We start from the raw sequence: 24,285 nt of genomic DNA on the forward strand, positions 1-24,285 counted from the left end.
GAAGAGTTCCCCTGTTACTGCACACAAAACCTGTACTCAGCCCATGCCACGCCACATCCCTTGAGACAAGGCTGAGATGAGGCAGGTACACCTGAGACCCTGCTCTTTGGCCACTCTGTGCCCTTATGGGCTCCTTTCACCCAAGGAACCACCACCTCTCCCAAGGGAGCAAGAGGCAGAGGGCATGCAGGACCTTCAAGGCCACATCCCCAAAAGAAACACATCCATGCCTTCACTTTTATTACAGCCAGGACCTCCCCTTACATTTAAGCCGCTTGTATGCCAAAGGGAAGATTTCCGATATTCTTCAGATAACGGGACCAGCCCCACAAGTTTTCCATGCAGAAGCCCAAGTCCTGAGCCAGCCACCTTATGAGGAGGAAGGTGCCCCCCAGTCCTGCTGCTCCGATGACAAAGAGCCCTCGATTTATTATCTGCAAGTGCAAAGAGAAACCCCAGCATCACCCAGAGGTTTGCTCCTACCTGTGGCACCAAAGTCTTCACACCTATCCCACCACCAAAGCAGGATGCTCAGGAGGGTCACTGCATGGGGAAGAAGGACAGGCACCCTCACTGACCCACCTTCTTCTGCCATTTCCAGCGCTGAAACGCCTCGTGGTAGCGAATTCTGGTGAAGGTCACCTGTGAGGGTTAGCAGGAGCCCGTCACCACCTCAAAGCCAGCCACAGGAGGAGGTGGTGGCAGCTCAGTTGGCACTAGCCTTACCATGGTGTACAGCGGGACGATGGTGGAAGGCATGAGGGCGTGGAGGAAGTTGTCTACGTGCTTCCGGAAGATGAACCATGTTGAATTCACGTGCTCGCGCATCTGCAACACCAAGTCATCCCTTTGCAGGGCATCTTTGCTATTGTGCTGCCTGGAGAGAGCTGAGCCTCCCCAGCCCCAGCGGCATTCCCAAGGAGCTCTCAGGCTCAAGTCTCCCACGTGAGGACACAACCAGAGTCTTACCATAGACCCTGCCAGCTGTGTGCATTCTGTTAGGACAAGAGTGCCACCAGAGCCACAAGTCAATGTGTAGCTTGCCTACCTCTATGTAGTTGTACATGGCTAAATCTGAGATGGCGTGGTCATCTGGCACCCTCAGCCTGGAGAACTCGGGGAGGCAGGCACCTGGGAAAAGAAAGCTCATGGGCAGCTCGTCAGCAGGATATCCGGCAGGGATCCTCCTCTGCTCTTGGTCTCCTCACTCACCAAGGTCATTATGGAAGCGGTCCATTAATTCATCAAAGACCAGACAATCCTCAAAGCCCTGGGAGGAAGATTAGAGGGTGAATAGGCAGAAGGAACCATGCGTTCACAAGTGCCCTCATGGGTGCTCAGCTAGTGTAGGTGTTTGCATGTGCAGGGTCTCACTGACCACGGCTTCAGAGCAGGAGCCTTACTCCAGGCCACCCTGCCAGGGGTCTTGCAGAGAAATCCAGGGAGTTGCCTTTCCCAGCAGCCTGGGACTGTCCTGCTGAACCCCACTTCCATGCAGTCCTCTGCTCCATGGCAAGGCAGCACAACCACCCCATCCCTTCTCCTCCCCAGAGTACAACCAGGTCCTAGCAAGCAGCCAAGTGCATGAGGGGAGCTCAATACCTGCCAATACAGAGGACATCAGACTGTGGGACAGGCCAGCCCTTGAACTCTATGGACCTACCCCCTAAACCCAGGCATTTCTGGGTGAAAAGACTGGGGACCCAAATGATGTAAGTGAACTTACTGCATTCATGCCCTGTCCATAGAAGGGCACAATGGCATGGGCAGCATCTCCCATCAGCACACACCGGGAACCAAGGTGGTAGGAAGAGCACTTCACAGATATCATGGCCTGGGCTGGCAGCAAAAAGTAATCCTGCTTCAGCTCTCGCCTTCAGGCAAAACAACAGATACTTCACTTGGAGGACCAAAGAGACAAAAAGAGCAAGTCATAGAATCATAGAAGAGTTTGGGTTGGAAAGGACCTTAAGATCATGGCAGGGCTGCCTTCCACTAGATCACATAACCCAAGGCTCTGTCCTGCCATGGATACAGATGTTATGCAACAGCAAAGCGCAGGGAGCCATGGCAATGTCAGCATTGGGATGCAAAACCCAAGCCTATTCACTCGGCTATTTGTGCTGGGAAAAATGTGGAAGCCAGAAAACCTATTTCATTAATTTCTCCCTGTAGACCAAATATTCTGTCTGCAGGTTTTAAGCTCTTCACTTAACTTGAATGTGGGTGGAAAGGGTTTGGTCCCCAGTGCCACCAGCCCCGCCCCCAGAGGAGTGGGATGCTCTGGCTCTGTGCTGCTGCCCTGATGCCATTGGCCCACCAGTGAGAGGGTCTCCACTGCTGCTGGGCACTCTTGTGTCTCACTGCCTGCATGCTTGTTTAACCACAGTCAGTAAGCACCAGCTTCTCTGGGCACCCTATGACAGCGCCTCAGCACCCTCACAAGGAAGAACATCTGCCTAAGAGCTCATCTCAATCTTCCCTCTGGCAGGTTAAAGCCAACAAAATGGGATAGATGTCTGTCCTGATGCAGCGCAGACACAATGTGGACCTACAGGCCATGGGGATCCACCCCAACAGCGTTCACCACCACATCACCAGGGCCCTGAGGTTGGGTGGGTATGGGTCCCCTGCCTTCACAGCACTGTGCTGATGAGCAGGAAGGGGAGATGGGAACACTTACTCTCCGATGAGTGGTATGGCATCTGGGAAGTAGGTCTGGAAGAAGCCAAGCACTTCCTCGCCCGTTGTGAGCTTCTCAAATTCCTCAAAGGGCATGAAGAGCGTGCAGGTGAATGACTTGTCCTGTTAGCCAGGGAGGAAGGTCAGAAAGAATCCCAGAGGCCATAGAGAGCACCTGGAGCAGCAGCTCAGTGCCCAGCCTCTCACACAACAATCACACCCCATGCCCCACAGTGGGCTTGCATCCCCTGGGGAACAGGCAGTATGTGGTGGCCAGCATGGGTCTGGCACACTGCCCTGGTGCTCCCATATCCAGTTCATAACATTCAGAGAGCTGGTTTTGGGGGGTTTGAGTGGACTCGGGTGCATGGCAGAGAAGTGCATAGGTACCTGCTTGGTGCAGTGAGGCAGAGGCAGCTCTGTGGGTCCTGTCCTGCACCCCTCCCAAGACCCAAGGCATCTGGGGGTCTCTCCTGGCACTGCATCATCCCTCCCAGCCCCTGCCACCACAACCAGTTTATCCCCACAAGCTCCATCCCATGCTCCACGGGAGCATGGCCACAGGTTATCACCATGTTGGGCAGTGCAATCATCATGAAGGTGTTTCTTGGCCAGATATGGAGGTAGTTTGGTTCCATGGCAAACTGAAAGAGAAGGAAAATCACCTTGTGTGTGTCCCTGCCCTGATCAGTTTCCCCAGCCCAGGCTCTGCTTCCCCTCCACACCAGCACACCAGTTGCCATCCTTCATACCAATATTCATAGGGCCCCTTTCTGGAACCTGATGCTTCTGGGAGACAGAACAAGAATAAGAGGAAAAGGCAGGAAAGATGGGCAAAAAGCTCATGGTTTGCAGTTACTGAGGTCCTCACAGACACATTCCTGTATCCCCAGGACCTCTCAGAGTTAACCAAGACATGGGCCCCACCATTAAGATAGGAGGAGTTGTCTGCCTTCTCCTAGGGAAGTGTTAATCCGTTGGCTGAGCCCCAGGTGAGAAATCAGTTTCTCTAGAGCTTCTGTAGCAGAGCACCATGAGATGGGAGCAGCCTCCAGGACAGGTACACTTACATCTCCATCCTTGGGAGGGATGCTCAGCTCCATGTATCCATGAGGAATGTACTCATGACTGTAGTTAAAACGTGTCTGCCTCATGAATTGCTTTCTGACTGTTGAGAAGGCTCCATCACATCCCACAATGAGGTCGTATGCTACTTCCAAGGGTTGCTGGTCAGATCTGAAAGCAAGAAAGCCCCTTGGATCCATGCTGCTGTGATTCCAAGGCCAGCTCAGCACTGCTGGGCACAGTGCTTCTGTCTTCTGCAAAATGTCAAGGTAACCCCCAGTGTGATAAACTTTGTTAAGGGGGGATTGGCTTCACTGACTGGGAATACCTCAGCATTAGGATAAAAAAGTATCCTGCAAGTTACCAAAAGGCACAACTCTGCCACATCTACCCAAGAATGCAACAGGCACCGCTGGCTCAGTGCTGCTATTCATAGAGCATGAACACAGCAATGAAACCAGGTCAGTGAGGAGAAGCTCTCCATGACCTGGCTTCACTGAGTGCTTGAGCCCAGAACCCCGCTGGGCTGCACCCCCAGCACATGAGCAGCAGATTGAGGGAGGGGTTCTCCCCCTCTGCTGCGCTCTGGAGAGATCTCCCCCTGCAGTCCTGATCCAGCTCTGGGGCAACAGCACAAGAGGGACGTGGAGCTGTTGGAGTCAGTCCAGAGGAGGCCACAGAGATGCTGCAAGGGCTGGAGCAGCTCTGCTCTGGAGCCAGGCTGAGAGAGCTGGGCTGGTTCAGCCTGGACAAGAGAAGGCTCCTTAAGGGGAGACCTTAGAGCAGCTCCAGTGCCTAAAGGGGCTGCAGGAAACCTGGAGAGGGGCTTTGGACAAGGGCCTGTAGGGACAGGACAAGGGGAATGGCTTTAACCTGCCAGAACAGGGGAAGTTGAGATGAGCTCTTAGGCAGAAGCTCTTCCCTGTGAGGGTGCTGAGGCGCTGGCACAGGGTGCCCAGAGAAGCTGTGGCTGCCCCATCCCTGGCAGTGTTCAAGGCCAGGTTGGACACAGGGGCTTGGAGCAACCTGCTCTAGTGGAAGGTGTCCCTGCCCGTGGCAGGGGGTTGGGACTGGATGAGCTTTGAGGTCCCTTCCAACACAAACCATTCCATGATTCTATACGATTAGCTGCCAGCCCTGACGAGTGACCTGTCCCTGTAAATAAGCACTATGGAGACTGGCACATCATCCCCTGCACAGCTCAGCATTATATCCCCATCCTGATGCCAGGCTGCTGGGGGTTAGAGGGTTGCTTCAGTTCTTGTCAGCCTCCCCAGAAACCCTGCTGTCATATGTACCCTTTCCAGAGCTGACACGGTCTTGCCCCTCGGTAATCACACACCAGTTTCAAACCAAGATTGCTCAATTGTTTGAGGTTTTAGGAATGATTAAGCAGGAATTCATTGACCACAGCACTGCATCCCAGGCTGTGCAGGGATTACCTTTTGATGGTTAATGTCCCCTGCTCTGCATTGCACCCCAGGAGCTTGTGTCCAAAGTACAGTTTGGTGTTGGAGTACTTCTCAGCAGCTGTGGAAAAACAAGTAAATGTAGAGGCTAAATGTGATCCCTCCAAACAATTTCCAAGGGATCCCTAAATTATAGGGACTCTGCTATTACAGCAGGTTTCCAACAGTTGTATTTCAGGATGGGGTGAGGTGCGTATATGGGAACTTTGGCCTGTCCTGGTGGTATACTTTGCCACACTGCTCCAATTCCTATCTGTCTCTGTACAATTGGGGTTGCAGGAAGCGTGGCGAGGCTCAGGAGGTATCTCCTGCTTTGGCTGGCGAAGCCCTGGAGCAGAATCCCATGCCAGGAGCCATGAAGTGGAGACAACTCCTGCTCAAGGGTGAATGCAGGAGAGGTGCATGTGCAGAAAGGCCTCGGGGGAACCTGCTTGAATATCGTTTTGTGTCAGACAAGCAGATTTTCTCCTCACAAACACAGCTACATCCCAATTGTGCTTTCTGAGCACCAGGTTACACAGAACTCATAGACAGCCTGAGGCCCAAAGTCTCCTGTTCACGGGGCAAAGCTTAAATCCTGGGTGAACAGGGCGAAATACCTGCAAACAGAGCTGGCAGCCTACCTGTCAGCAGCTCTCTGTTCAGGTTTGCTCTGTCCACGGACAGGATGTACTGCAAGGCAAGCAAACACTACGTTCAGGAGGCATTGCTGAAGGCTGCTCTGCATGGCCAGATGAGGAACGCCACCCATTCTAAACAGTCCCACCAAAACCAGGGGATCATGAAACACTTTTCCTGTGCACAGCATCCTTCCAAGGAGTGTGAGCCCTGCTGTCCATCACACAGCAGTACAAACACCATCTAAGACATCGCCAGAGTGACAGCGTGAGACTGGTACCTGGTTCTTCTTCCCATATGGAATAGAATACTTCTTCCCTGAAGGTGTGTGTATCCTTCTTGCCCGCATGGGAATGCCTTTGGACACAATCTGAAATGGAAGGGAACATAACCCAGCCCTCTGGCCAAACTGGAGCTGCCAAGGGAAGGGCGCAAATCACCAAGGGCCATTCCCCCTCCTCACACCACACTTCAACCTGGCCTTGAACACTGCCAGGGATGGGGCAGCCACAGCTTCTCTGGGCACCCTGTGAAGGTCAGGGCCTCAGCACCCTCACAGGGAAGAGCTTCTGCCTAAGAGCTCATCTCAGTCTCCCCTGTTCTGGCAGGTCAAAGCCATTCCCCTTGTCCTGTCCCTACAGACCCTTCTCCAAAGCTCTTCTCCAGGTTTCTTGTCAGCCCTCTGCCTTAAGTAGAGCCCAGGGTTGGGTGCTGCCCCCAGGCTGGGCTGCCCAGGTACCTGCTCCTCCATGCCCACAGCTCGCAGGGCTTGGCGTCCTCGATGGGACAGGGCCAAGTTAATGCTTCTGCCACGGGTAAAGCTGGCCACCCGGATATCTACATGGGAAAAGCAGCTGGTTATGGAGACACTGATACTACAGCATCTCCCATAATCCCTATGGCAACAGCAGCAGGGCAGGGGGAGTCCCTGTGCCCCCACGCTGTGTGCACAGAGAGCACATTCAGCTGTTGGGAAGGCAGCTGAGCAGCTTCAAGGGCTGATTCTTCCATGCCACCTCCAGCCTGTAAGAAGCAGCTGCAACCAAGTGCTGCAAAGGGAACATTGCATCTCAACAGCTCCCTATAATGCTGGAGGTCATCATCACTAAGAGCTGCTTCCCCTCTCAGTGAAGGGAGACAAGCAGTGAACACCTGGCAGCTTGTGCCCAGACCCATCTCTGGTCGGATGGAGATGTCTCAACATTGGCCTGTTCCTCCTCTGAATGGCCTCACTAAGTGTTGTCTACCCAGTGCATGCAGCAGATCATGCACTGGATACCCCAAGAGCTTTCAGGGTTGCATCTCAGCAAAGCCATGGGCCAAACACTGGAGCAGGGTGGTAAAATCCATCTGATCCAGGAAGCAGCTAAGAGCAACCAGAAGCTTTTTCAGCGTGTGACACTGGTGGCATGCACAACAACCAGCAAAGAGTTTAACAGGTAAACCATGGTGAGTATCACTTTCCAGTGTCATTCTGACCTTCCATCTCTGCCCAGGCTCAACAGCATTGCACTAATATTCTGCATGCAGAGAACAACTTCCAAAGATGAGGATTTGAATCAATATTTAAGCCAAGAACATGAGAAGGCATCATCTGAGTAGCTTAAGGGTGGGTTTCCTCCACACAAACCAACATATTTCAAACAAATGCTCCTCCCCACCGCAGAAGCTAAAGAGTGAAAAGAATATCCTTCAGGTGCCACACTTGGGTTTCATTTTCTTCCTGCAGTTTCAGTGAGCTCACACCGTTCCTCTTTTGCTTCTCCCAAAGCTGTTATCAGCAAAGGGACAGGAAAACATTGATAAAGCAGTAGTGGTCAGGCTGAACTTACCTTCTCTGGCTTCATAAACATCAACATGGAAACCTCGTCTCGCAAAGAAACAGGCATTTAATGCACCCACCTACAAGAGAAGGATCAGGAATAGCAGATGAAGTGTTTCACTATTAGATACATCACAGATCACTACTGGATCATAAAGGGAAAGCAGCAGGCAGGGGATACAGCTCAGTATATACAGGAAAACCCTTTGATCAAGAGCCTTAAAGGACTTCTTCCAGGGGAGAAGTTCTCTGGCACCCCTGCTGTACCCACAGAGCCTCCAAGACAAGAGTCATCCATCACAACTCATCGCACAAAGTCACACCAAGTTCAGAGCTTGCTCATATACAGTGATGAATTGCAGCAGAGCTAAGCCCTTCATCCAGACACAACAGGACTGGATAGGCAAACTCCCTACTCCTCTATGGACTAGATTTATCTTCCTGGATAGAATTCAGGGTGCTGCAGCATTCCCTTGGGAACACAGCAGGGGAAGCTAGACCTGCGCAAAAGCAAGATGTCACCTTTAAAAGGTCCTCACACTTGTGTCCTGCTTGTTATTTAAATGGATGGTTGTCTTTTTAGGGTTTAGTTTCCACCATTAATCACTGGCAGAACTACAGATTCTTGTGTCATTGCTCCTTACCAGCAGCACGGGGACTGAGAATGTAACAACCAAAAGGTCAAAAGACAGTTAATGCTGCTATGCTGTCCTTTAAAGTAAGACCACTCTGCAAGTAGCAAAGTAGGCAAACCATTCCCAAGCCAAAATGGGCAGGAGGAGGCACTTCCTCTTAGCTTAGTGTTTACCAATAGTCCTCACAGACCATTTCACCTTAGGGACTTGGTTAAAGCCAGAAGCAGATGAGGGGCAGAGGATCTGGCAGGCCAAGAGAGGACTGTGATTTAATCTACTTGGGCACTACCATCCTCTGAGAGAAGGACTCTTGATGGCAGGATTTCCCCCCTCAATTCTGTGATGCATTTGCACGCACCATTCAAGCCAAGTGCCAACCATAGCCATGCGTTGCATCCCTGAGATATCTCAGCAGCAAACCTTTCTCTTGAGTGGAAGAGATGTTCTCCTCTTACAGAGTCCCACAAAGCTGTCTGAATGAGCCTCACTGCCTCCCAACCAACCCCTCCATAAGACCCCATCATCAGACATTCCCCCCCCCGTCCACACAATGCTTTCACAGCTCTGGCTTTGTGCAATCACACAGCAGCTAGATAAGTTTCCTACCAGACCACCACCGACAACAGCGACTCTTTTCCCCCGTGGGTCACTGGTCTCCATCTCTGAGGCACCCCCAGTTGCAGGTTCTTAGTGCTGTGTCCCTGCTCCCTGTCCTGCTGCGCTGAACTCACCAGCAGGGAGAAGAAGGGGAAGGATATGGGCAGTGGAGTCACATCTGAGCTCTTGCACCTATTAAAGTTTAACTTGCAGCACAGAGGCTGTTGGTGGGTCAGCCTGGCCATGGGGACAGGCGTGTGGTTGCTCAGGTGGTGAGATGTGAATGTGGAGTTATTCAGCCACATTGCGAAAGCTTTAAAGCAGTTTTCTCTTGAAAAGTGAAGCAATTCTGCAGTCTTCAAGGGCTTCCTACTGAAACACACACAAAGCACGAGGAGAACCCACATCTGCCGGGCTTCTGCTGGTGCTTTGCTGGGCTGTAAGTGCAGAGGATGATGTGGAATAACTCCTGGAGCCCCAGGGGCACTGCCTGAGGGTGAGGTATGGAACACACTGCTTGACGGGGGCTGACACCATCTGCCAGGATGTCGCACAAGGAAGCTGTGTGTGGCTTGAGCACATCGGGGTGTGATGGTGTGCAGAGGGTCCAGGCCTAACCTGCAGAAGGACTTGGATGAGGCTATGAGGAGACACCTCTCTGTGCACCATTCCACATGCTTGTCCTTGGGAGGGGCTGCTCTGCGGAGCCAACACTGCACGCAGTAAGCTTTTAAAAGGGAGGAGCCAATTACAGCCTACACACAACAGTTAAAACTGCAGCAATGAAAACACACACATTAAATACACTAAGTACTATTCGCTGCTAACTGTGCAATGCACAGCCTGAAACACCAAGTTTGTCTCAAAGGAGCAAGGCCAAATCCATGCACAAGCATAACATCACTCTCCACTGCGCATCTTGGTTCCCAGTGCAGCAAGGGATGGCTGCTCCTGAAGCACACCAGCACCACACCATAGTGCTAACGTGTGGTACCATGCATAGAAAGGACAGTGTCAACAGCAGCCCCAGGCCCAAGCTTAAAAGGGACTGCTGGCCTTTGAGGGGGCGGGAGTCCCCCATGGGGCTGGCTGGGGTTGTTAGAGGCTGCTAATGCCCATGGGCCCTGGCACTGCATCCAGATGAGTCTCCACTGAAGACCTTCCATTGGGTTTCTCTGATCTACACAGCAGTGAATTGATCCACATTATCTGTTTGACTCACACACCCCCCAGCAAAGAAAACAGAGCAGAGGGCAAAGGGCAAGGTAGGTTTGACATAGTAAATAGTTTATTCCTTTGGGGTGATCGTCACATTAGATTCACTCACAGACTGCACCAGGTAAAACCAATGTCAAGATGTTCTGCACTTTACACACAGGAGACGGTGGGAAGACATGGAGAAAGTGCTATTAATGCATGAGTTATCTCTCTGTGTTAAAACACCACCAGACTTCTGAGAGCATGAAAAAAGCATTGCTTGATTCAGACTCTCAGTGAGCCTTCCAAGGAGTCCTAGGTGAAAACAAAAATACCAGGAGAACATGAACTCAGCTTAAAGGCTGTCCTATGAAAAATCAATGAGAAAAGTAAAGAAGGGAGAAGTTGATTTATGTTGCTGAAGCGAAAAACATGCCAACATTCACGAACCACATGAGTAAAGAAGGGAGAAGTTGATTTATGTTGCTGAAGCAAAAGACATGCCAACACTCATGAACCACAAGATTTTATTTTGTGTGCTTAAGTCAAGTCTATACCCTGATTATATGAGGGAAAGAAATGAAACAAATATATGCAATTCTAAGCTGCTTAAGTTAGCTTCCAATAGCTCTTTGGGAAGAAAGCCTTGGCCAGCTTTGTAACTATGAGATTTGGGAAAGATGGGGAATCAGAGCCCTCCTGGGGCTGAAAACGTGGACCGCACTTATTGCACCTCAGTGTTCAAACTCTGCAGGAGCAGATTTCCTTCTGTTCTTCATCACTGAGAATTATTTATCCAAGCAGTGTGTGAAGCCAGTTCACACAGGCAGGGCAGAGTTCTGCTACTTCCTATACCAACAATGCGCAGTCTTACTGACACTAGGCTGTCAATCAGATAGAACTGTTCAAATACAGGTTTACTTCAGCAATGCTATGGTCCAGTTGAGAGGAACATGTTCTGTCAGTATGTGGGCCACCTGCAAAAAGAAAAATGGCTTTACTGTGTTTGGTAATACCCAACAGTGCACCAGTGCATGCTTCCTGCAGCTGCAAAAGCACAGTGTAGATGTATCAGATCTTATAATTCATGGTGGAAGGTAGCTGAAGAACAGGAAGAATGAAGAATCACAGAATTCCAGACTTGCTTGGGTTAGAAGGGATCTTAAAGCTCATCCTGCTCCAATCCCTGCCACAGGCAGGGACACCTTCCACTAGAGCAGGGTGCTCCAAGCCCCTGTGTCCAACCTGGCCTTGAACACTGCCAGGGATGGGGCAGCCACAGCTTCTCTGGGCACCCTGTGCCAGCGCCTCAGCACCCTCACAGGGAAGAGCTTCTGCCTAAGAGCTCATCTCAATTGTCTCTGTTCTGGCAGGTTAAAGCCATTCCTCTTGTCCTGTCCCTACAGGCCCTTATCCAAAGCCCCTCTCCAGGTTTCCTGTAGCCCCTTTAGGCACTGGAGCTGCTCTGAGGTCTCCCCTTAAGGAGCCTTCTCTTCTCCAGGTTGAACCAGCCGAGCTTCAGTCCAGAGCTGCTCAAAAACATCTTCCTTTGCTGATTTCTGCTAACAGCTAATGGTACTATTCTTGATGGAACCAAGAGATCTTTAGTGGTACAGATTACAAACCCATGCAAAAGTGAAATGGTTGAATGTTTATCCCTTATAATCCCATTGGGTAAATAATCTGTTCAGGAATTCAAATCCCATCCGAAGGGGGTTATACAGATACCCCTGTCAGCAGGGCACTTATGCCTGAGGATGCAGCTGCTCCATCCTGTCCTTCACAAAGAGCCATAGCACAGAACTAGAAGCTTTGTTCTCACTCATGTAACAGTGAGTCCCCATGCTTACCCCGAAGGCTCAGCCTTATTTCCAAGTATTTTCCTCATTTTGTACCATTTTTCTTGGTGGTAGGGTTTTTTCCCAGGGATTTCTGATTAGCAAAGGCCTCAGCAGTGTTGTAAGAACGTAAATCCTACTGGATTTACATTAGCCTGAACAGAAAATACATGCAGGCCTTATTTAGCAGGTCCCTGCTGGCTTCACAAGGAGAACCAAATCCCAAATAGCCATGGTAATTGCTGGGTGGGCTGTGGCTCTGTGGCAGGAACACAGATTAGTATCATCTGTAGACCTTGTCTGATCCTCACATTTATTCCGCAGTAAGCAAGGGTTAATTACTCAAGTCGTAATATTAATCACATCAAATCATTATTTAATCTGCCTCAATGCCACTGTTGCATTAAAGACAATATTCAGGGCTGGATTTAGTGAAGAACCACAAAGGACTACATGGTCTACCTTGCTACCCCCATCTGTGCAGGAAGGAAGGTGGTGTGGTTTAAACTGAGAAGTCCTTGGTCAGAGTAAGCACTACTCAGCAACAACTAGAACATCAGTGTGTTATCAGCATTGTTCTCAGACTAAAGCCAAACCACAGCACTGCACCAGCTACTGGGAGAGAATTAACTATCCCAGGCAAAACCAGGACAGAAGGGCTAAAAGTTTACATTACGGTTCCCTGTTTACTTACGTGGGCAGGGCAGGGATCGTGCTGCTGGTCCAGTGATGTGCCATGGATGTGGATGGGAATTGCTCATGGGGCACTGGGAGAATCCCTGCAGCAGGATAGTGGTGGTGGTGCACCACGGATGGCCTGGGCCCGTCTGCTTTCACAGCCAGGGGAGCAGGAACCTGCAGGTCCTCAGCAGAGAGACAAAGGGTGACACGTGAAAGCTGTGCCCCTGTGGGAAGTGTCCCTGGCTGCTGGGCTGGGTTCCCATTTGGCCAGCTCTTGGTAAAGGATGTGTCTGGAGATGAGTCTTGCAGGCTCTAACACAGAAGGTCCAGCAAAACACTTGGTGATTTCAGATTCCACTTGTCCTTTACAGGCATCCGCACTGAGCTCACTGGTCTACACCAGGGAAACACACAGTGACAGGATGGGCTGGGGAGGAAGGTGGGAACCAGAGGGATGCATGCTTTTCCCCTGTCACCTTCCTTTAGACACAGAAAGCTGCAGATGTGTCCACTGTCTCTCTCAGCACCACCATCTGCCCAGACATCTCCCCAGTAGCATGGAGGGACAGGCTATTCAAACCCAGAAACTGCACAGCATAAGGGAAATAGAAAAGGACTTCCATGCGAGGCAATGCTTGGTGCAGCTCTGCCATTCCCACAGCAAGTCCACCCTGCACCACAGCTGATGAGGCCAGCTCTGCTCCTCAGATGGCCTCCTGGGACATCAGTGCCCTGAAATGTGAGAGCTGGCAGCTGCTGTCAGAGGCTTTCTGTCCCAGCAGATGCACAAACCGGTCAGCTCCCTCCAGGCCACGGGATGGGTTATGGAGGAGGATTGTGTTTCCTACCCCTCTGTTAAACTCAGGGCTCAGGGGCGTTTACAAACAGCATGTGGCGAAGATGCAAATGAGCTGGGCAAAGGCTGTAGGACTTTTGGAGTTATTTCTCAGAACCCAACAACCTTAATATCTGAGAAAAAAGAAAACGAATGTGACTTACAGCACAGAGAAATACATAGTTAGCCTGGAAAAAGAAGGGTAGGGAATATACCTAACTTTCTGCGACACTGGGACATCCCCTCCTCCCCAGCAATCATCTGTCCTTGTTTCTCTGGTAATAAATGCCACAGAGATGAGTCTAGAAATACATTTTTCCAAAGCACTTAAGGGTGCTAAGGAGCTAGATCACCTTTTCATAAACAGCTTAGGAATTGGGCACCAAAGGATGTGTTCAAAATCATCTACCTCTTATCAGGCACTGGACATGTTTTGGAAATAAGCCTATAGGGATTCTACACCCCAAAATATCTGTCCTTTCAGAGCTCAGTAGCACACCTATTAAGCGTCTCAAGGAGATCAGCCACTGATTTGTGGGAGCAAGGATGCCCTTCAGACCCCACTGTTGTTACCTGCTGTGCACAATGAAGCAGGGGAGGGCTGGCTCCAGCAGGCTGTGTGAATGGCATTGGTGGCAGAGCCTTCAGCATCATGTTCTGCATGATGATCTGGTGCATCTGAGCATTCTGCATGAGCATCATCTCTACCATATCTGGGAAGAGGTCACCCCAAGGAAAAAAATAAGAACTTTAGCAGCAGCTGACAAGCAGCAAAGGCACCTCGATAAGAAGTGCCTTCCGCTATATATACTAGTCACTGCAACCAAGACATATCAGCTGAAACGGACACACAGAATCAACTAGATTGGAAAAGACCTTTACGATCAACATGAATATTAGCATTCTTTACCCAAGCAGTGCAAAATTCACGTCTGTGAATAAGACTGTTCATACTAGCTTCCCTGTTTCTCCTCCCTTCTACAAGAAAGCTGCTGTTGAGCATCTTCTGTCTGTTAGTTTCCCTGCAAGCCCACTCTACTGGCTATGCTGGAGATGGGCTGAGCACCAGAGCCCTCTTGGTTCCTCCAGCATGGACCAGCTCCTTGCAGTGCTATCCATTGCTTCAGCCCACAGTCACTTAGAGGTTTCCTCAAACTTATATGATATCGCAGTGCCACCTTGAGAGTCCACTGCATGCATGTCAAATCCATTAACTATGGTCTCTGGGTCCCTGCCCATGGCAGAGGATTGGAACTGGATGATCTTAAGGTCCTTTCCAATCCAAACCCTTCTATTATTCTATGACCTGTGCAGTGGGGGGAGAAGGGAGGGGGAATTAAGAAAGAGGGAAAACAAAATCAAGGCAACTGTCCTTTTTTGTGGTCATACCAGAAGTAGTTCACATCTATCAGCTTCAGCAGAGTCATGCATGAATTGGGACTGTTTTCTTTATGAAAATAAACTCTGATTTAAAACTCCAGGCAGAAAGAGGTAAGAAAAATTGCAGTTTTGTGAATGAGGGTTTCTCTGTGGGATGAAGAAACCTTTGGCTGAAGGTTGAGCCAGGGAAATCATCCCAGGGTTTTGTTCATATCTTATTTCCCAGTAGCATCCAGCTATGTTTAGAAACAAACTTTTTATTGGCATTGCACTATATTTGGAACGGTGCTTTTAGCTGTTCTGTCTTGTTTCCAAGCACGGAGCTTAACAAAAGCCTGTATTGTTTGAGGAGATTGAGCAGCGGGTTAAGGGAGGAAAAAAAGAAAGGAATAAAACTAGGTTTTAGAAACCTGACTGGTAGTTTTGGAATCATCCATACACATGAGTTTGACTTTGTTCATATTACTCAGTGCCATGTCTTGAGCTGGTTTGCTTTCCCAAGCTTCCCTGGTAGCTTCATCTGGCTTTGCCATGTTTGTAGTCCCTGTTTCTTGTTTTAGTGATAAGAATTTATCTGAAAGCTTCTCAGAAATGATATCTAATACATACATCCCGGTGCAATTCCCACAGCTCCAGCAGCAGCCTGGTCACAAAACAGCATGTCACTGACTAGCTTGGATGCTGTCCTGTGTCCCTTCCCACTTGCTGTGGCACCTCCCCATCCTCTCCAGCCTGGATAGTGGGAGCCAGGTGGATACTTTACCTTCTTTAATGCTTCCAGAGCGGGGGGCTGCAAAAGGTTGGGCAGGGGGGATCTGTGTGATCAGAGGAGACTGCTGCTGAGGTAGCTGCTGGATGATGGTGGCAGGCTGAGGTGGCATCTGGAAAAGAAAGGAAAAGGAAGAAGTTGCTACTGGATTTGTCTGACTTCCTCATCTCTGGGAAGGAAGAGCAGTGGGTATCGTCTGCCTGGACTTTGGACATTGTCTCCTGTGATATCCCAGCACAAGCTGGGATCTACTTGGCTGGGAAGCAGCTCTATGGAAAGGGACCTGGTGGGCCTGGTGGACACAAGCTCAACATGAGTGAACAGTATTCTGCTGCAGCAAAGCAAGCCACACGGTGCTGGAAAACATCGACAAGGGCATCACCAGCAGAGATAAAGATGTCATTATCCCACTCCACTCAGTGCTTGTCAGGCTACACCTGGAATACTGCGTTCAGTTTAGGTCCCTGCTCTACATGAAAGATATGGACAGGCTAGAGAGGGTCCAGAGAAGGGTCACAAAGGGCTGGGAAGCTCTATGAGGAACAGCTAAGAGAGCTGAGACTGCTCAGCCTGGAGAAAAGAAGGATCAGGTGAGACCTTATCACCATGTTCCAGTATTTAAAGGGTGGCTACAAAGAAGATGGAGACTCCTTTTTTACTAGGAGTCATATGGAAAAAAAACGGGGTGATGGGCACAGGTTACTCCTGGGTTGATTCTGGTTGGACACAAGAGGAAATTTTTTCACAAGGAGCACAAGGAATAATCCCCCCAGGGAAGTGGTGGATTCCCCAACACTGGACATTGTTATGGTTGGGCTAGACAGGGTGCTGGGACATCTAGTTTAGGTCATGCTGTGCCTACCACAGCAGAGTGTGGGCAATTCTCCCACTCTCCTCCTGCTACCTCCTTCTTGTGATAAATCATTCCCACTGTGAATTTTGTGCTTTCTTTGTAGGTTTTGCCTAGGGCAGTAAGGGTCCCACATAACAGCAAGAGGTGTAGCATTCCCTTGAAATTAACTTTTCCATACAGCTCCCAAGCAGCTGTTGTTTCAGACTGGCACAGCACTATAGCAGTGTTTCATAGGAGAGAGGATCCTTACCATCTGCTGGATAATCCTTGGTGGCTCCTCTGGAGCTGGAAAAGGTATCTGGTAGATGTGTGGGGTAGCAGCTCTGTGGTTGTGACAGAGTCCTCCAGCTGGTGCAGGGGGCTGCGAAAGCTCTTCCAGAAAGCGTTGCTCCTGAAAAATCAAGTATCTACCTAAAGAAAACCTGGTCAGAGAAAGGCAGGCAGGATTGTTACACTCTCTGGAATAAATGGGATTAGCCCCTGGAGCCTGCAGCAGAGCACAGCCTTGCTCACTGAATCACTGCTGCAGATACATCCTGTGTCTGATGGGCAGACCACAATTGACCACTGCACAAAGAGCATGACCCCACATGTCTTGAAGCCATACGGTTTTCAGCACAAGCAAAAAGCAATGGGGTAAAAAAGTGAGGAACAACCTGACAAAAGCCTGGAAAAGTGTTTCATTAATGGTAAGTACCCTCCAAAAACTAGAAATCATAGAATCATAGAGCAGTTTGTGTTGGAAGGGACATTAAAGCTCATCGAGTTCCAACCCCCTGCCATGGGCAAGGACACCTTCTGCTAGAGCAGGTTGCTCGAAGCCCCAGCTCAAGAACTAAAGGACAGGAAAAAACTGAATCCACTTCAGCAATGGATGTGCAGATAACTTGACCCTTTCTGTTGTTTCTGCTCTTACCCTTAGCTCCTGCAAGAGATCCTTCCTTCGCTTTAAGGCACTTTGTAGCATATCCTCACATCTGTTTCCTGGAGGATGAAAAGGCCATTATCTTCTCAAAGGATCACAAAGACAGAGCTATTATAGCACTTACATTATGAGATTTTGGACAAAGGTGTTATAAGAGAGCTTGACTTCTTCCACAAAAGGCTTTAGGCTACTTTTCTTGTCAAATTATGAAGGGATAATGATTTTATACCACATAAAATATACCATACCTGTCCAGCAGGCAACATAAAATAAACTCTCTAAAGCCCCTTTTTAACCTCCTGGCTTACAAACTCATTTCAGCTGTAAATGTTCTACAAATACTCTACTTGCACAGGATGATTGTGGAAAGTGTAAAAGAAAGTTTGTTGTGACACATCCAAACAAACCCAGCTTTGAATGTCACCTTTGCTGTTTCTTTTTTGTTCTGAACCAACTTTCTGTTCAGTTCTTCCCACCTACAGCTGATCTGGAACTTGTTTGAAGCGAAAATAAGCAAGGACATTTTCACATCCATTGGGAGCATCTGCTCTGAAAAGCATCACTTTGTGTTTTGAAACTAAGCTGGTAAATAAATCTTTCATTTCTGGCCTCAGCATTGAAAGTTTCCAACTATTTGTGTATCAGCTCAATGGATATGAGCCTGGAGGCCAAACTAGAAATATTACTGATTGTCTACTGGTAGCCCTTAATCCATAGATAATACAACTAGTGCGTATGTCATGCAAAGAAATGAATGTACTACACATGGCATGTGTAGCTTCCAGGGAATATTGTTGTAGGGAACATATTACTTGTACATGAAACATCACAATAGTCTTTGGAAGGGTTTCGTAAAGACACTTATCCATCACCTTTGAGCCATTCACTAACTTATGTAGTGATTTCTCTAAGCTTTCCAATTTTTATAAGAAAGCTGGGATTCCTGACCTCTCTGCCCAAACCAAAGTCAGGATGTCACTATACGTGCATGGCTTTCTGGTAAAATGGTTCCCAGCTCTTATCAGCACAGCCCTCAAGACCAACTCTTTCACTATAACAACTTATTTCATAAGCTGAGTCACATTATTTTATACTGGCAACCATTTCTGGTCTGCACAAGGCTTCACTGGTCACATTCAAAGGTGCAAAGCAGCATTAGCAGTGGACCATTCCTCCTGCCTAGATCCCTTGAAGACACACAGCCATCCTAACAACTCCTTTTCAGGGTCACCAAAGCCAAGCATGCAGCTGGACTGCAGCAGGGGCTCACTCCTAGGTAGAAGAGCTAACATAAGTAGGATCTCCTGCAGAGCACACCCAGGCAGGAGGTCATTCTTATGTCAGTGTTCAGCTGGTTGATCACTTCCTTTTGTCAGAAATAAACAGATGAAGAAATTCAAAAGATAAATGTAGGCAGCTTTTAGGGAGGAGATTTGATAATCTGGTGTGGTCTGAGAACATCACTAAGCCCTTCCTATATTACGTTCATAATGAGAACAAATGAGTCTCTTACTTGCAGCTGGAAGAGGCGACTCCATCTTCTCTAGGTTCTCCTGTTCATTTTCTAGTCTCTGTTGGTAAAACCACAAGACCTGGTTATGAGTCAGGCAGCAAAGCTCACAACCCTACCTTACAGGCATAGGTTTGGGACGGAGGAAATAAAGCAGAAGTAGAGACAAGCAATGCTTTCTAGCTGCTAAATCACAGCTAGTGACAGCTACAAGAAGCATTCATAGAAATATGAAATGTCTCACTACAAATCTAGTTATGGTAAAAGAATAGTCGTGCTTGCAACTGGCCAGACTATCCCAGACCTGGAAATTGACAGCATGGTGAATCAGGAGACTTACGCATCACTTCTTCTATAGGGCAGAGAGCTGGATCATATGAAGAAATTGCAAACTTGTACAATGTTATTTAAGTGACAGTGACTGTAGCACCACTGCACATTGGTCTGCCTCTGCTTGCATGAAGAAAGAGGCTCTCAATTGGCTGCAGATCGTCTTTGAATCTCAGCAGAAATACAATTATTTAAAATACAGTGTTAATGCTTAAACATGCAAGAATAAAACAAAGAACAAAAGTGACCACTGCAGAGATTTTCCCTTACCTTTTCTAGGAGTTTGAGTCTCAGTCGTGTCAAGTGGTCCACCACTGAAGGATCTGCCATTGCAGTAGTCTCCTGGAAGAGCAGGCAGGCAAGAACAGGTTAAAAAGCTAAGCAAAGGCAGAGAGGTTTTCAATCCTCATTTCTTCCCCTCCATGATCTTCACAGAATAATTCCATTAGAAAAAAAAGAAACAAAATCAGATTGTGAGCAAATGAAGGAAGAAGAGAAAAGCTTTAGTTTCCCTCCCAGGTAAAAGTACAGATGATCATCACAGGATCACAGGCACAGCTTTTTCTGCCCTTTCTCTCAATGCATTTTTGTGCTGCAAATTGCAACATCACAGAAAGGTAACTAAGGGTGAATATTTGCTTGTCTTAACTGTCACTAAGCCCGGCCCTCTCTGTTGCTATTGTCCTCTAAGTAGCTCAGAGTATTGTGCCTGTAACCTGGCTGCTAAGTGTGTAGTGTCAATCCACAACATAAACAAGATAATCTCCAGGTGTAGAAGTTTACTTACCGTTTGTAAAGCAAATGCCCAGCACATTAGTGGGTAGGAAGAAAAGAAAGAAAAGCCAGTGGTTCTTCAACATAAAACCATTGATAGGCACCAGATTATGATCTTGCTGATTGATACACGATAACAACATTTATCTCACTGTAGAGGGACTTTTGACATAGTTCTTCATACAAGTTTTCATCCCCAGGTACTAACTAAAAACTTAAAAAATTAAGGAGCATAGCTGGAACCCATCCCTGGATGAGTAAAAGAGTAGAGAGGCTATGGTATAACATCCGTTTCCTTACCATCTCCCAAACGAACTGTAGGGTGTCTCCGTCTCCCAGCAAAGCCCTCCCAGCATAAGAAACAGCAACACTTTACAGTGACATCCATCAAAACAACATCAAAGCATGAGAAAGAAGTCAAGTAACAGTCATTCATTCTCAGTATCATATTTTAAGCCTGGAGAGCAAAGTTATAACTTCCTCCTTATTTGAAGGCCACAGCAAAACTGCAGCTAAGCAACTTGCTGGTGGCTGGAGCAACTGATAGATGCTGTAGGATCACCTCCTCCAGCTGTGACCCACACAGCATGTGTGTACAATCTGCCCTTGAAAATACACAGGCTGGTATCTCTGGATAGGTCATCGAAACCGAGACATGGGGATCCCAAAAATAGCTGTGCTATGTCAGAGCTGGGGCTCAGCTTGCTTTGGCAGAGCATGGTTGCAAATGCTCTAAGGGATAAGGCAGAGCAGAAGACCCTCTCACGTGCCAGCAGTTGTCCTGAGAAACCACTCTGTGTACACTTTTGTGCTTCAAAAGCCTCATAGATTTTCCTTCTTTTCTCTCCAATATCTTTGATCCCTCATTCTTTGGGCAACAAGAAGTTTCCCATTTATCTTAAACTTAAGCATAAAAGTGGTTATAGAAGTAAACTGTGTAAGTATTATTTATTGAAGTGTTAGGCCAAAAAAGGATTACATTTAGATTGTTTTAATCCTAGATCCCTGAAAAGTTTATTGGAAAGCTTCTCATTTTTTATGTGAAATTTATACAAGTGCTCTCCGGGCATTTTTCCACATCCCTTGCGACTTGGAATCATAGAATCATTTAGGTACCATGTCCCCATTCAGATGCCTCTTTTCTAAGCAAAATAATCAGTTTATTTTGTCCTCAAATAGCAGATTTCCTTTACCTATTGATCTCATAACTCAGCTGGGAAGGTATAATGCAAGAGCCCACACAGACTACTCCCATACCCACCTATTGGCCTCTGCTATCAGTGACTATCAGAAGGTGCTGCTTCAGCTACACCTATGACCATACCTTGGCTATACTGTCTCCACAGTCTCATATTTATTCTAGTTGCTTCTCTCTTTACCTTCCTAACTCATAAACCCTTTTGTGAAGGGGAGAGCAGGGTTGTGGGCAGCATTTGGGCAGTGAGGTAGCAAAGGAAGCTATGTTGGTGTCTCCAGATGACCACAACAGGTACAAGTTTGCTGACCCTTTAAATAGACTTTTAGACTGCTGTTGAATATTGAGCTGATGTTTTACCATCAACTGCTGTCATACAGTGTTCCCAAGAATTTAAATTTCTAGAGCCTTCCTTGCAATACAAATAGAGGGTTACAAGAAAGGTTGACAAAGAGAAACAAGTATTCAATTAAAAATACAGTGCCAGTGTTAAGCAACTGAGCCGACTAAAAGGAGGAGAAAAAAACTTCTGCTTCATTTAACAATCCAATACTAGATAAAAATCACACTTTCCAGCACATCTGCTAAAGAACCTAGCTTTTCCCGCACTTACGGATGGCCTTGCCACAATGGAATCGCTACTGTAGGGACACCTTACAAACTGCTAATGTATGACTTGTCAGGAATGTGTCAAATGGTACAAGAGGATCTTACAGAATCCCAGACTGGTTTGCATTGGAAGGGACCTTAAAGCTCATCCGGTTCCAACCCCCTGCCATGGGCAGGGACACGTTCCGCTAGAGCAGGGTGCTCCAAGCCCTGTCCAACCTGGTCTTGAACACTGGCAGGGATGGGGCAGCCACAGCTTCTCTGGGCACCCTGTGCCAGCGCCTCAGCACCCTCATGTGTTGCAATAATGCGCTATGTACATCTGAAGCTAAGCATGTGAATAAAACATTACAATTAAGAGTTATTTCATGCTCTGTCATGCAACTGTGCAAGTAAGTCTCCTTATTTACCTTAATTATGATTAAGTGCACAACACTAATCATATATGATATGTACATGATACTTCACTACATTATTACTGTCTTCTTATATGACCATGGCAAACCACTAGTCTGCAAGCACTGCCCGTTTATTTGCAGATAGATTGCAGCAGCTCCCAGAGTTCTGTTATGGTTTTGTTGCCAGCCTGATCTTAGGTCCCTTTTCACATACTTCTACTTGAGTCAATTCAATTAGACTAGCACTCGAAATCCCGACATTTTAATAGACAGGGATATAAGAAGATACAATGCATGTATTGCTTATTAAAACCTCAAACAACAATAAACCAAAACCCAAACAAACATGGCTTATTAATTTCACCTTTTTTAGCTGGAGCAAGAAGTCAAGCAGTATTATTTTAAACCATTTATTTTTCTCCAAGTGACATATTTGATTGGACAAAATTGCCATTATAAATGCCACATTGTCTTTTTTAAGGAACTTCTTTGCTCCGAGCTTACTTGTTTCCTTTTGCTTCTCAGATGGTACCAATTACACAAGCTTTTGTACTAAGGAACTTCATAACTCAGACTTAGTCTCCTAGCACTGGCTGGGAGTAAACTCAGCATCCTGGCTGTGGTGTTGGAGGGCATGGCAGCACTACCGGGAAAAACACATAAACCAGCACTGACAAAGGAAGAGATGACCAGGATTAGTCTCAGGAGAACGTCCACCCTAGTCACATTTAATGACCCTGAATGGTTTAGCCACTGAAACTTTCATTCTTAGAAGAACAAAATTGGTCGTGAAGGAAAGTCAACACATACGCCCCCATGCAATCTTTGCAGTGGTTTAAAACTTAACCTTTACCTTAGCTCTGGATGCAGACAGGGGTGCCAGCCCTGCCTTGCCCCTAGTGTCCTCACCTTTCTCTTTGGAGCATTGAGCACACACTGCTCCAGTTTTTTTGTTGTCTATGCTGAAATATTTACCTATTTATATGTGGGAGGCCAGGAGATGGATACAGAATAGTTTATTCTGAGAATGAGAACATGTTTCTTCCTACAATGTTTTTGGATGGTGGATGATATAGGCATAGGCAACCCAGATGGCACAGATGCGGTTCACAGGAGCAGAGAGCTCCAGCTCATGGCCTGGATGACGCAGTATCTGAATTCAGGGCAAAAACCTACACAGAGAAGAGCCCAACCTAATGGCTAAATCCATAGAAAGGTCCAGGGATAGAAAAGGAGTTAATACATCATGAAGATGTTTGCATTTCAGTATTCTGTGGAAAGAATAAGCTAGATAGCAAGAGAGCATCTCCGAACTGTCAAGTGACAAACTGGATTAAAGCATGTGTTTTTCAGTAGGATTTAATGACTCCAAGACACAAAGAAACCACCACTTGTGTTAAGTGGTTAATTATACTATGTTAAGAGTATAAGATACATAATATATAATTAACCTGTTAGGGTTAATTATTCTCAGTATTAAGACAGGAACACCTTACTTCTCCCTTATTACCTGACAGTTACTTCCGGCCGTTCACTCTCCCTGCACTAGTTCTTCCTTGATGAAGGGATTTGACAGGTGAACTTACAGCCGCAGTAAAAATAAAGCAGGGAGATGCTAAAACCCAGTTGCAGAACACACACAGGGGGACAGACCGGGTGTGCTGCAAAGAGTAATAGCCCTAAGACTAAGATGGACCGTTAATCCCGCAACAACACGTCTCTGCCTCCAACAAGGCGAAGGACTAGGCCGTCAACGCCGGGACCCGCCGCTCACAGCAGCGGCAGAGCAGACAAACGGAACTGTACCTCAGCCGTCCCGGAACCCGCCCAAACAGCCTCTGAGCGTTGCTCGGCAACACCCGCGTGAGCTTTCCCGCGGCAACCGCCCCTTCTCCCCATTGGCTGCCTCCCGTCCCTGGGCGGGGCCGTGGCTGGCGGCACGTTTGAAACTGTCCACTCAGCGCAGGGGGAGCTGCTGACTGCCCCTTTTCTATTGGTGGCTGCTGAGGGGGCGGGAACAAGCGGCTGCAGCGGGAGCGGCGGCGGAGGGCGCGCTGTCCATCCCGGGAACCAAGCAGGGTGGGCTGGGCTAGCCTAACGGCT

The 24,285-nt window shown here is 48.0% G+C and overlaps 2 protein-coding genes across 4 annotated transcripts; both read right to left on the minus strand.

Annotated features, from left to right (window-relative positions):
- Window positions 1–223: 223 nt before the first annotated feature.
- KMO (kynurenine 3-monooxygenase) lies at window positions 224–9,066 on the minus strand. The gene is made up of 15 exons (XM_062602929.1): window positions 8,898–9,066; window positions 7,667–7,736; window positions 6,574–6,671; window positions 6,115–6,204; window positions 5,840–5,888; window positions 5,190–5,277; window positions 3,753–3,918; window positions 3,255–3,326; window positions 2,684–2,805; window positions 1,727–1,874; window positions 1,213–1,270; window positions 1,049–1,131; window positions 727–828; window positions 583–642; window positions 224–434 (listed from the first exon to the last, which is right to left on the minus strand). The coding sequence occupies exons 1-15, from the start codon at window positions 8,949–8,951 to the stop codon at window positions 267–269; spliced, it is 1,428 nt and encodes a 475-aa protein (XP_062458913.1). The 5' UTR covers window positions 8,952–9,066; the 3' UTR covers window positions 224–266.
- A 1,578-nt stretch (window positions 9,067–10,644) lies between these two features.
- CUNH21orf58 (chromosome unknown C21orf58 homolog) lies at window positions 10,645–23,798 on the minus strand. 3 transcript variants are annotated; one of them, XM_062602844.1, is made up of 9 exons: window positions 23,693–23,798; window positions 19,477–19,548; window positions 18,880–18,937; window positions 17,358–17,425; window positions 16,692–16,832; window positions 15,583–15,700; window positions 14,013–14,152; window positions 12,618–12,787; window positions 10,646–11,062 (listed from the first exon to the last, which is right to left on the minus strand). In XM_062602844.1, exons 2-9 carry the CDS (start codon window positions 19,534–19,536, stop codon window positions 11,047–11,049), a joined length of 771 nt encoding a protein of 256 aa, XP_062458828.1. In that variant the 5' UTR covers window positions 19,537–19,548; window positions 23,693–23,798; the 3' UTR covers window positions 10,646–11,046. The 3 variants fall into 3 exon arrangements, with proteins under 3 accessions (XP_062458833.1, XP_062458828.1, XP_062458821.1); XM_062602837.1 differs by having other exon boundaries at window positions 19,477–19,633; window positions 23,693–23,737; XM_062602849.1 differs by lacking the exons at window positions 12,618–12,787; window positions 23,693–23,798 and having other exon boundaries at window positions 10,645–11,062; window positions 19,477–20,035.
- Window positions 23,799–24,285: the final 487 nt, after the last annotated feature.

Source organism: Pezoporus occidentalis, unplaced genomic scaffold (assembly GCF_034315485.1).
Source record: "Pezoporus occidentalis ecotype Australia unplaced genomic scaffold, CSIRO_AGI_Poc_V1 ctg118, whole genome shotgun sequence".
Taxonomy (NCBI): domain Eukaryota; kingdom Metazoa; phylum Chordata; class Aves; order Psittaciformes; family Psittacidae; genus Pezoporus; species Pezoporus occidentalis.

Bases quoted from the DNA above. Each gene is read 5' to 3' on its own strand.
- CUNH21orf58 (XM_062602844.1), bottom strand. From the start codon at position 19,536: ATGGCAGATCCTTCAGTGGTGGACCACTTGACACGACTGAGACTCAAA. The intron at 17,426-18,879 runs GTAAGAGACTCA...TTCATCCTCCAG, and splicing joins GTCGCCTCTTCCAGCTGCAA to GAAACAGATGTGAGGATATG. The intron at 16,833-17,357 runs GTAAGAGCAGAA...TTGATTTTTCAG, and splicing joins ATCTCTTGCAGGAGCTAAGG to GAGCAACGCTTTCTGGAAGA.
- KMO (XM_062602929.1), bottom strand. From the start codon at position 8,951: ATGGAGACCAGTGACCCACGGGGGAAAAGAGTCGCTGTTGTCGGTGGT. The intron at 2,806-3,254 runs GTGATAACCTGT...CCTGGCTAACAG, and splicing joins TGATTGCACTGCCCAACATG to GACAAGTCATTCACCTGCAC. The intron at 435-582 runs GTGGGTCAGTGA...TTGCACTTGCAG, and splicing joins GCTGGAAATGGCAGAAGAAG to ATAATAAATCGAGGGCTCTT.